We start from the raw sequence: 12,666 nt of genomic DNA, 5'->3' as shown, positions 1-12,666 counted from the left end.
TAACCAAGTAAAGTTAATTATGTCCATCCTTAGGGAAATTACAAATAAAATGTTGCAAATTATATACACAAAATCAAGACTATTAAAAAAAACAACTTAAGCTTATTAACTACAAATGCAAATAACGATTTGACTGATGTTATTGGAAACCGTTAAAACTAATGAAGCATTTGACCTTAATGCACTCTATCGTTGTCTTTGAGCGATTTCGCAAAACCCCCCAACAACAAAACAAAAATAAATATAAAAAAAGCCTTCGACTTGCCAAAAACATTTTTAAAAAAACACAAAAAGAGATTCGCATAAAGCGCAGCAAAAAAAAAAACAGTTTCAAAACTTTGAATATTTAGTTAGCAGCAATGCAAAAGGTTAAAAAACAATAGTTGGTCAAAAAGTCGGCTCTAAGTCAATGCCAATGACATTTACACAATAATAAATAATTTACACCGAAATGTATTTTCACAATTACCTAAATGTTAACTCCCAAAAATAGTTGGCTCTACGCGAAACAGGCTAAGGCCAGGTCAAAAAGCACTTAAGCCAAACCGCAGCGTGAGAAGCAGTTGATAGGTCAAAGCCTAATTTTAGAAATAACCTTGCGAAAAATATTCAAATTAAATAAACTTGGCCTTACTGACTCCCTCAAGTATTAAATAAGATAAACCGAATCAAATCACTATTTAGAAAAGATGTTCGTATAAAATCATTCTCAGTTTTCTGAATGTTATTAATTCCGTTTCTGTTTATTGATTATTTTTACCATATTCGCCATTTCATTAGTGCTCCATAACTTGAGCAATAACATTTTTAGCATCAGCTGAAACTGTCGTAAAACTTGTAATTGCCAATGGAAAATTGTCAACATCTATTTTGGTTTGCACTCAGATTGCGACCGCAACAGCAATCGAAGTTCTCGGCACGTTCATGACAGTCTAATGAATGTCAGATTTAGATTCAGAACTAAAATAAAAATGCTGACAAGTAGCCACAAGAAGGAGGTGAGCAGTGCGACGAGGCTGCTGTTGAATTTATTTTAAAATCGAAATTAAACAAGTTTTGGCCCGGGGGTATCCTCAAATCTGTCGTGACAGGCAGGACCAGAACCAGAAGCAGGAGCATAACTTGATAAATGTGTAGATGCCAGAAACTGTAGAAACTCGTCGTCCTCGTCCAGACTTTTGTAATTAACTTGGATAATTTTGCTCAAAAATGTGCACGTGCTGTGGCACACTGATTTCAACTGGATGAGTACATGAGTACAGCCCGTAGCATCGTCGTCGTCGGTTGCATTCATTTCCGTTTTGGCTTAATTACAAAACGCATTTTACCTGATGTACATATACAGCACACATATATTATTATGAGCACATAAACTGGTTACAGCCTAAAAACAACTTTCAGATGATGAAGCCAAAAAAGTGTAACAACAACTTGCAATTGTTTGAGTATTGCAGCCACAGTTATTCATACACACACAGACATTAGCTACTTAACAACTCAGTCTTTCATAACAGGGAAAACAAATACAATAACAAAATTAGCGACTTATTTAAAAGATTTCAATGTTAAACGCCTCGTTTCAAAGTTTTGTGGATATAAATGAAATAAAGTGCGACTTATTGGAGTTAACTATGAATTAGGGATAAGGGCAGACAATTCAGGGATTAAGTGCCAAAAAGGCTTATGAGCTTTAAGCATATACTTTACTTAACAATTTGTTTGTATTGTAAACTAAAAATTGATAATCTTAAGCTTAGTTTGACATGCTATTATCCCTAGAAAACGGAGTAAAATTCACAACAACCAATTAATCATTTATAATTTATTTGTGTCGTAAACTGAAAATTGATAATCTTAGGTGGAATTTACTATTCTGTTATCACAGATAAACTGATTTAAAAAAATGTACTAATCAAATATTTTGTTGGAATAGCTGATGCTACAACGACAAGCAACTAATAAGAGAATAATTCTAATCTTATCCAAAGGTTTGTGACAAATTTTACTGTGGAACATTTTGTTGCAATTGTAGGAAATTCAAGAAAATTGTATTCATTGATTTAAAATTGTAATCAACTACGTGTGCGACTGGTTTATAAATGCGCTTGCACATAAAAATTACGCATACGCCACGTCTGCCACAAAAATGGGTTGAGCGAAAATTTAAAAGTGTGGCGTGATTTCTTTTTTGGCAAGTGATTTTGAAAAATGCGCATGACTTAGCAACATTATTTATATTGCTGAAATCACAAAAACAAAACACAATACAAAGTGTGTACGTTTACTAATTGTATATTTAATTAGAATACAAACGAATGAGGGGGATAGAGAGAGTGACAGAGCGCGAGTGAGAGAGAAAGCGATAGAGCGGCACTCGCTTGTGACGTGTTTCAATTCCATTGATTTAATCGACTAAAGCATCAACATTTGCGACCATCATTCATAATGGGATAAATGAATAAAGTGATTCATTCATTTACCGAGCCAAAAGTGACACATAGTTGATATTTTCTATTTGTGAATTAGTTGTTTACCTGTTATTTCTTTAATTATTGTTCATTTGTATGACGTCACGCATCACGCCACCTTTTTCCCAATAACAGCAACAGCAACAACAACAGCAACAAAATATCCAATTATGTCGCGAGAGCGAGAGAACTTAAGAGCGGCTTAAAAAACTCAACGGAACAAAAATGAAACTCTCTTAAAAAACTCAACCCACCTTATAATTGGTTAGTCTGTAATTACAGTGTAGCAGATTCACAAACCGCGTCTTTTCGTGCGACTACATAAAATAATGAGAAAAAAACGTCAAGTTTATCGTAATTGGGAACAAAGTTTTATCAGCCTAATCGCGAAAGGCAAACACAAAATTAAAAGTAATTAACTGATAAATGATAACACGTGGAAAAATATATTTGAAATATTTAAAAATGCTGCAGTGGACTTCGCGCAGCAAATTGTGTTAATATCATTAATGTCATTAGTTTAGTATTTTCATTAATTAAGTTATCATCAGCGAAATATTCATTACCAATCGTTGTTTTTCAAAATGTTTTGCATAGTGGCTTGGACAGGGAATCCACTTAATATAGTTGAAAACAGTCAATTAGAAAGTAAATTTAATTAAAACATCATTAGAAATATTTTAAATTCTTAAATGTGACATTTATTCGAAAGAAAACACTAAAAAAAATGTCCATATTCTGAAATATATCATGTGCACATCAGGCATATAAAAAAGATATGTATAAAAAAAAGTGAGACGTTGCTACTTCCGAATTTTAATAAAGTATAATATATAATTTATATAGTTATAAGTTTTAAAATCAATTTCGAACTCGAATTCGTTTTTATTATCAATCTAAAATCAATTTAGAGGACAAACCATCTTAAGAACTGTATTCCGCATTAAGTTTTAGCATAGTTATTGCAGTAGAAACAGTTAAACAGCTTAAATGTTTATTCAGAAAACAAAGGCATTTGAATTTCCTCATAAAGTTGTTCTGTAAGAAACTAATCAGTAATAATGCGAATTCGATGACAATTATCAAATTGACCTTGCTTTTACTACTAGACACTTTTCATCAGCTGACATTTTACTGATAGTTGCAGCTATCTTTCTATTTTATATTTTGTATGCCCACAACATATATATATAGAACAAACAATCAATGGAATTATTCGAAAAGCCTTATAAAAAAGCAAAATTATTAGCAGGTTATCAATGTTTTGAACTGGTGATTGGTGCAAAGTTCGCAGTAGTTTCGATTTATCGATATCATAACTAATATAAAAGCTAAATTGCTGAAATTCTTGTGCACATTTGCGATATTTTGTGAAATCATAAACGAATATGCCACAAAATGTCCATTAATATGGTATTTATGTATATTGATTTGACCATTGATTGACTTTTGTGCTGATTTCTGTTTATTATGACGCCCTTTTTCCTGCCGCTAACCTGCCAAGTTATTTGCCTGACCCTTTGCTCTGGCCCCGTCCCCGTCCCCGTCCACGTCCCCGTCCCCGTTACCATCTCATCGTCGACAATGTTATCGAATTAATGGTGCGAATTTTCATGAGAATTGTTGTGTGACCTCATCTGCTTCCCGGGAGGAGGTGGTGTGGGAGGTAGGGATTCCAATGATTGATTTCTGGTCTTGGTGAGGCGGCAAAACTGTTCAATGAACCTGGCAACACGCATTTAATTGCCGCCTCAATCTGATGGTCTGCATCACAAACTCTGTCAATCAAATTGATTTGCCATTGACTTCTACTTCGCTTCAGCTTCTTCTCTTTTTTTGTGTGTGGCTTTATGTAAGTTGCGTTAAATTATTGCCCGAGTAATTTTATTTATTCAACTGTGAGCGGAGCTTCTGGTGGGGTGTGGCAAGCGCATTGAAACGTTAAATGAAAACTATTCAGATTTCAAGGCCAGGAAATTGGAAATTAAATGGCATTTTCAATACACAACCATCAATCTTAATTTAATCATTTGCTTTATCTTTGTGGTATATTCTTAATTGGTTTAAATAAACGAAACTAATACTTGAATTGATGACTTTCAGCTATGTGGCTTACCCAGAATATAATATAATATTTTCTGCTCAGTGCCAGAATTTACAAAAACAAAGTATTGTGTAACACAGAAAATATTTCCACTGACAAGTACATAAATAAAAGAGTTTAACATTATCGCACGATTTATTTTTATCAACTTTTGTTAGCATTATAGAAAGTTCTGACTTTTTAACAAAAGCATTTAAAATTCAATGATAAATAAATATTAATAAAGCCAGTGTCAGAATAAATTCTTCCTCTTATCATTAAACCTAATTAAATAAAAACAAATTCAAATAATTGCAAACTCATTCAAAAAACAATTTTCACATATTTAAATTCTTGAAAACTCCCAGGAATTCCACTCTGCTATTCAGTTAAAATGCAAAAATGAATTTTAAACTCATGAATATATGATGAAAATTTTGTGAAAATGCATAAAGTTATAAATAACTCCCTTCGACCATTTTGTCACATATCTATATTAACCCAATTTAGTTCAGCTATAAATACATCCTCGGATTGTGTTTAGACGGTGACACAAATTCCTATATAATATTTATCTCGATATAGCAGCGCAATTTCAATTAAGCATCTAAACGACTCACTTTAAATGCAAATTGCGTGCCATTCACAAAGAAAGAGTGGAAGAGAGCGGGAGAGGAGGGTGGCAGAGAGAAAGAGTGTGCCACAATAGATGCAACATTTGCGCATAAATTCCAATTCGCATAATAGGACGAACAAAACTCTTTTCATATCAAATTTAAACGCATTTGCTATGCACCCATAAAAAAATAACAGCAACAAAAATAGAATTAAAAATACTGTTTCGCTTTTATTAGCATATATGTGCATCTTTTTAATAATTGACAAGCTCGCAATGCGACTTTAGGCAGTGCAATATGCTGAAAAATATATCTTTATGTCATAGCATTTTAGTAATTTTTAGCTAAAATTTAAAATATTTTTCTCATTAGGAACACAGGTAATATTTGATGTTTCTGTTGTTGGCATTTTTAATTCGAGCTTAAGAAAAATAGATTTTAAAGTTTTGTAGCTCTACAAAAATATGTCAACTCTTTCCTTAGATTTTTTCTGAGCAGTTGGCTTAATGAGGAAGCAACCCAGATACAAATTAAGACTTTCATTTAAACTCATTCCAGCTTCACGTAATCATACCTTAACCACTAAATTACCCAAACAATCTCTTGTTAGACAAGTAACTTCTGACTCATCCACTTAATCCGTTTATTTTAAATTACAATAATTTAAATGCTTAAATTTGTAAGTATTTCACTTCGCATCACATCCAAAGGCCATCACGACCCAGAAGCGATTTATGTTTAAATGACCGCTATAATTTTATTTTCATCATAAAAAAAAAATCAAATCTAAAAGTTTATTTTGTACACAGATGAGAGATACAAAACAAATGCAACAAAAGCCAAGAATTTAAATAAAACAAATTCCTTTGTGCATGCTCCGAATTTCTCACAATAATGAAGTGCGCTCTTGTGTGTGTTTCTCTGTGTGTGTGTATGTGTGCGTGTGCGTGTGTGTGTGTGTGTGTGATTGTAATGCCTCCCATGTCTGCAATTGTAATTAAATGTATGTGTGCGTGTATAATGAACTCGTGCGTGTCTTGAGAGCTGCCTAAGCAATTGTCAATTTGTGTTAAATGCGCACAATTAAACGTCAAATGGCACATGGATTTGAAGCACTCGAAACAGTTTCAGTCTAATCGCAGCATATTAGCACATGTTATTTTAGTAAGCAACAAACACACAAATACGCACACACATACACACACATGCACAGCTAATTGAGTAGTCAGCTCACACACAGAAATACACCTTAACTTTCTCCACAATCGGCTTAAACTTCAGCCATTTTATGGCTAAGCAGAAATGCGCCTGCCGCCATTTTGTTTACAAGTGAGATTGTCACTAAGCCCACTGGCAAATGCCATAAGCGATTGATGAGTCCCTGTTGGCAATACACGCACACACACACACACACACACATTCATAGGCCTTAAGACAACTTTTGTATTTGCGCTTATTAATTTCAAAAATTTGTGCCCTTTTATTTATAGCGACATATTTTGCGGCTTACCCTTTCATCCACACACATACACACATACACACACACACACACTTTATTATTTACAGGCTTTTGTTTATTGTCAGTTTTTGGCCCTGGTCTTACAAAGGTCTTAAAGCCTGTCAACGCGACAGCGGGAAACCAAAACCCCTTTACCCAAAATGTAATGCGCCATTGTGCGGTTCGCTTTGGTTTTTGGATCAGTTTGGTTTGGTTGGGTTTGGTTTGGTTTGGTTCGCTGTTAACGAGCTAAAGTTTTCAACTTAAATGTTAGTTATGAATTTTATTAGGCCTCTGTTGTGTTGCTTTTGTTGTTCTTCTTGAATTATATAGTTTTGGCCGCAAAATTTCCACTCAATTAATTATTTAATTTGTTTTTGATTTCTCAACAGCTCAAAGCCTACCGCATTACTGCGAGGAGAAACAATTTCGCTGCAACAGTGGTGAATGCATTCCCATACGATTTGTCTGCGATGGCTCATCCGATTGCAAGGATCACAGTGATGAGCGACTGGAGCAATGCAAATTTGCAGGTAAGTCAAGATTTTTTATATACATATTTTTTATATGCTGTTTATTTGAGTACAAAACAATTGTTCAACAATACTTTTCTAAAAGTTTCACACCTCTTGAAGTTTTCTGCCAAATGCAACTTTAAAATATTCTTACCAATTTTGTTCAAGTTGAACTCATTGTAATTGGTTTTGTTTTTTGATTTAAAATGTAAAACCAAAAACAAGTGCCATAGTTTATGTAGAGTTTGAATATAAAGATATCAGTATATAATTTTGTATATTCTTAAAATGAAATTGGCTGCTAGAAAAATTAAAATTGGTATTTTATTTACATGTTTTGTCGAGGCCTTTTATGCTGAAATATTGAAGATTGGAGTAATTTCTTTTTTAATATTTGGGCTCGAATTATAGGATACAGCTGCTGTTGGTTATCTACGAGCAATGATCCCCCCAATGCTCTGCCCCTTCATTCCCCAACTATATTCTTCCCGTTCTAAACTGCTGTCATTCATTTTGTAGTTTTTCAATTTGGAAAATGTCACAGAGCTAACCATTTACTTAGTTGCAGGCATGTATCCTGTTTATTGTGCTTTGGTGTTTGTATGTGGGTGTATCTGTGTTTGAGTGTGCTGTTGTGCTGTTGTGTGTTTGCGTTTGTATTGGTTTTTGGTGTTTAGCTATTTGTTTGGCTTCGTTGTTGAGTAAGTAACAACCGGCTGTTTATTTAGTGTCATGTTAGGGTGCCCTCAGCTGCCCCGACCGAATTTGTTTTCATTTAATTTTTAGTTGCCTACTACGGATTTCAATGTGTGTGTGTGTGTGTGTGTGTGTGTGTGTGTGTGCGCGTATGTCTGGGTATAGTTTATTAGCCCCATGCATTTAATTTGTAGCAACTTAGATGGCAGCTTATTTGTGCTTGGTTGGCAAAACTTTTGAAATTTGGTATTGCCTACTTTTAGGGCCAACACTTTAAATAGTTGCACAGTGCGGGCAAATAAGTTAGTCACGCCTCGATAAAGTTGAACAACTCTTACAGTTGTTGTACAAAGAACTTAAAACATTTTTTACAAAATGTAAACAAAAAAGAAACATGCAATTTGTATTAATGTTGTATTTGATATGTGACATATATATATTGTTTACCTATGTCATTTTTGTGTATTTACGTTAAAAGCCAATGCCACTCACTTTAAAATCAACTGTTAGCCAGGTTCAACAAATTGATATGTGGTTGCAGCACAAACAAAAACCTTGAGCCTCGTGTTGCACTAAGCCAGATCAAAAAGCGCTCAGCAAAAGAACAGCTAAACACGAGTTGAGTTTAATTTGACGAGTGTTTAATACAAGTCAAGTGCAATCTAACTGAACCATTGCATCATGCTTAAAGCGCAGACACACTTTTTTTCTTAAAAGAACAACAAGCAAAAGCTCGTTTTATTTGAGTGCAGCTAAACACGGGAATTATAATAAAAACGCTCATACTAAGTAAGTGTTACGCTTAGAATAGCGATTGTGAGTTGTTTTTCTTAAGGCCCTTAAAATACAAATGCATCAAAACAATAACAATGAAGTACCTCAAGTTAAGGTTAGCTGTGCAAACACTTAAGCAAAAATTACTTAACTCGTTGCTATTTAAAGCGAGATTCAATATTATATATATATTATTTTGTAAATCGGATCGCCGACTCTTGGTTACAATGGTTAAACACCTACACGCGATTTATTTTGCGCACAATTTTTATGTGCTCTTATTTAAATAGAAATTAAATCGATTTTAATGTTTAAATGTATTTATTTTTTATTGGATTAAAGATAATCAGCTTTTATAATTGGAATCCAAAAAATGTTTAGCGTAGTGGAATCGGGCTATAAGTTATATGTCAATAACATTTCTATTACTTTAGAACTGATCCGAAATTAGAAAAAATTATACTATTTTTCAATATTTAAGATGCTTGTGTATAAACACGCAAATACATAAGCAATAAGAAATGTGTTACATAGTTGATGATCAACAGCAGTCTTCAAAATGATTCAAATTTCGTTGAAAGTATTACCAGATGATACATGGTCTTTCAAAGGAAATGAAGTCATATTAAGTTTAACTGAGTAATTCCCAACTTATCTCGCACTGAACAATTGCGACTTAAGAGTTCGCAATTGAATATTTCAATGCGTCGCAAACAAAAAGCGTTACAAACTTGACACATTTTCACAATGAATCTTGAAGGAAGATATGCACATATCATGCGTACATATTTCCATGGAATTCCCGGTACTGTTTGCACTGGTGGTCATCGGGTCATCGGGCTTTGGCTCCTTATCAATATGCGACGGATTGTGTTTAATGCGTCTCAGGCTAATTAAGCAGCAGGCAAATACGAATACCGACAACAACAATCATAACAACACTTTACTTTAATTATTATGATTATTTTTTTTGTTTTTGTGTGTTGACAAAAAGCAGCTGATTAGAAACAGACAGTCGTCGGTGCATTTTTCAAACGGTTGATAAGCTCAACTAACCTAAACATTTCCTGAACCTCCACTGAACTGAGTTATTCTCGCTCAAAAGAAAACTCACTCACTCGCACAGAAATCACTCCACTTTGAGCAGAAGAACGCAGCTCGTGAGTGAGAACTCTTATCAACGGTTGAGCGGAAGCTCGAAATGCGCCCGAAATGCTTTTGGATGCTGTTAGCTGGCTGGCATTTTGTATTTTTAAGATACGACGCGTCATGCTCAAAACTCAGTTAACTCCGAACTTTTAATTTAAACGGACGTGTGCGTGTGCAACAGGACTAGAAACCACTAGGCAAATAACAGCAAAAGACGAAGTCTTCTACTAGGCCAAATAAAAAAAAAGTAAAATAAAGCAGGCAAAAAAAAGACCGCAAAATAAAAAAAATAATAATAATATCAAAAAATTAAAATAATATCAATTTCTAACTGCGATGTGTGTGTGTGTGTGTGCTTGTGTTGTAGTTGTTGTGCCTGGCGGCGCATTGGCGCCAAGTAAAACCAAGTAGAACAAAAAAAAACCGGAAGCTTTTACAGAGTCTGCTTTTCCTTTTCGCCACAGTTGTTCTTTGTTTGCTCTTTACGCTTCTGCGCTTCTCGTTTTGTGATTTTCCTTTGCTTTTTCTCTTAGCCGCTGCTCTTAGTTGGAAATGACAAAATGGCAAGCTCAGCGCATCAATTTTATCCATATTTGATTTCTGCCTTATTTTTTTTCTCGGCGTTTGTTTTGAATTTGTGTTGTTTGCTTCTGGGCTTGATTACAAGCACATGAACTTGACACAAATGCACAAGCCTGGCCAATTGCCATTGACGTTTCGTATTTCAGTTTGTAGCTCAGTTCGCAGACTTTACTCTATGAATTGTCATAAAGCGGCATCAAGTTCTCATATTTAACAATTACGCTTGATAATGAAGTTTTATCCACAATAACAACAAAAATAAGTATATCAATATATGGCGGCGAATACAATTCGATGTGAAAACAAAGGCAATTAAAAGTAAACAAAAACAATCGCAATATTTCAATATACGGATTATGTGCTCAGAAATATATAAATAACTACTATTTTATGAAATTAAATAAAAAAAACACACACACAACCTGTCAGAATAAAAAGGCGTGCAACGAGCCGTTGCTGAATTAAAACTTATAATTTATGCAATGGCAAAAAATACATAAATATATTTAAAAGCAAAACATGCAATGAAGCGATCTTTTCATTTGATGCAAACAAAAGGAGCAATAAATAAATAAAGTTATGCAAATGTTTAATAAAATGTGTTTAAAAACTACCAGTTGCATATGTGCAAATGCATTATAGCAAATAAACCCAATAACCCAATAAACAAATAAATGAAATGAATATAGAGACTGCGTTATTAACTATACATAATGTAATCGAGTTAATATATAATCCTTTTCATATTAATGACAATTTTAAAAAATTGAGTTCAAAACTATTCAGTTATGAACATAAAAAAAATAAAATTAAGTATTTGACAACTATGCTTATTATAATATTAAAGCTCTGACAAATATATTTCTAATATATTTCAAGCTTTAATATAGTTCATATAAATTATAAATACAATAATTAAATATTTGCATTTAAGGTATCAAATCAACTAAATAAATTCCACAACTGTCAATTTAAAAAGGATCTTTCACATAAACGTTGCTTCAATTAACTATAATAAAAGTAATAAAAGGTGCTACCTGCTTTTCAGCGTCATAATTGGGCCAAAAGTAAACTCTTGACAGTCATTTAGCGGCCAAAAAAAAACCATTTAAAATAATTATAAAAAATAATTGTGTGACATAAACAGGAGGAGAAAGAACAACAATTTAATTCAATAATTCAAACACGCACTTAGGCCACGTTATAATCTAATATAATTTAACGCTGAAACTCAGACAGCGAGCGTGGAGTCTGCAAACAAATTGTGGGCTGGCAAGTTGGCAACATGGGAGTAATACGCAGCTTTCTCGTTTGCCAGCTGCTGCTCATCAGCGGATTATTACAGGAAATTCAACAGCAAGCAGTACTTAAGACATATGCAACTTCCATTGATACGGGTATGAATTTATAATTCTCTAACCATATAATATTATGTTAAACACCCCAAACACCAAATAGCTGCTGGGGGAGCTCGTGTTACGTAGGCCAAAAGCTTTGTTGTGTTAAATTACATCGAAACTTTTATGTTAGTTTCAAGTATGTTATTGGCAGAACATGTGAAAGTTCAATTACGAAATGGGAGCTGAAGTGAACAAACATTGTCAACAGAATACACAGAGCTAAATGTTGAAAAGTTTAGTTGTGCTCGAACGAAAGAAACTTGGCTGATTTCTTCATTTCTATTACCATTCAAATGGAACCACATTAAAGCTATTTAGATAAGGTCTCAATGCCCGGACACAAAGTAAGTAATACATGAACTGCCCTTCAAGTGTTGTTCGATTTACTGTTATGGTCTGCCTCAATGCGTTGTCTTGCTATTGTTCTTGTTTTGCCTTTTATCTTATATGGCTGGGCGTGGCACCAATAACAGCAGCAATAGCAGCAAACAAAAAAAGAAATAATGTCAACTGCTAAAGCTAGAGTCTATTTATAAATAAATAACATATAGACAACTAAACGGGGGATGGCCATTAAGAGCAGCACACTGTGAGCAATAGGAGCCATTTTTTAGCAGCGTTAAGTCGCTTGCCACGTTGCGCATACGCCGCGTAAACAACAACAAGGCAACAACGACGACGAAAAGACGCTGCTCGACTTTTAAGCAGCTTCCACACATCTGCCATAAGTGGAAAATATGTATAAGACTCTCCACATACATGAACATATACATATATACATATATAGTTACGCTTCCAATATCGAGCGCATAAATATTCATGCAGCACATTTGCAAAAAAATAAAAAAATATATATAAGCGACAGCTGATAAGCCCAACAATGT

The 12,666-nt window shown here is 33.9% G+C and overlaps 1 protein-coding gene across 8 annotated transcripts in view; it reads left to right on the top strand.

Annotated features, from left to right (window-relative positions):
- LOC6567643 (low-density lipoprotein receptor) overlaps nt 1-12,666 on the top strand; it is a 40,758-nt gene that overhangs the window by 2,926 nt on the left and 25,166 nt on the right. For 4 of the 8 annotated variants that reach the window (XR_006246641.1, XM_032739836.2, XM_032739834.2 and 1 more), the window contains one exon: nt 7,059-7,199. Coding sequence is in view for 7 of the 8 variants with exons in the window: in XM_032739836.2 (XP_032595727.1) it covers nt 7,059-7,199 (141 nt within the window). In the remaining variant the exon portion in view is untranslated. Of the gene's footprint in view, nt 1-7,058; nt 7,200-9,938; nt 10,048-11,316; nt 11,780-12,666 lie in introns of those variants that run through there. The other 4 variants (XM_032739843.2, XM_032739846.2, XM_032739842.2 and 1 more) reach the window with 4 other exon arrangements.

The sequence above is a fragment of the Drosophila grimshawi genome, unplaced genomic scaffold (genome assembly GCF_018153295.1).
Source record: "Drosophila grimshawi isolate 15287-2541.00 unplaced genomic scaffold, ASM1815329v1 contig_311, whole genome shotgun sequence".
Taxonomy (NCBI): domain Eukaryota; kingdom Metazoa; phylum Arthropoda; class Insecta; order Diptera; family Drosophilidae; genus Drosophila; species Drosophila grimshawi.
Note: the sequence above shows the minus strand (reverse complement) of the source record. Positions and strands in the feature narration are given on the sequence as shown.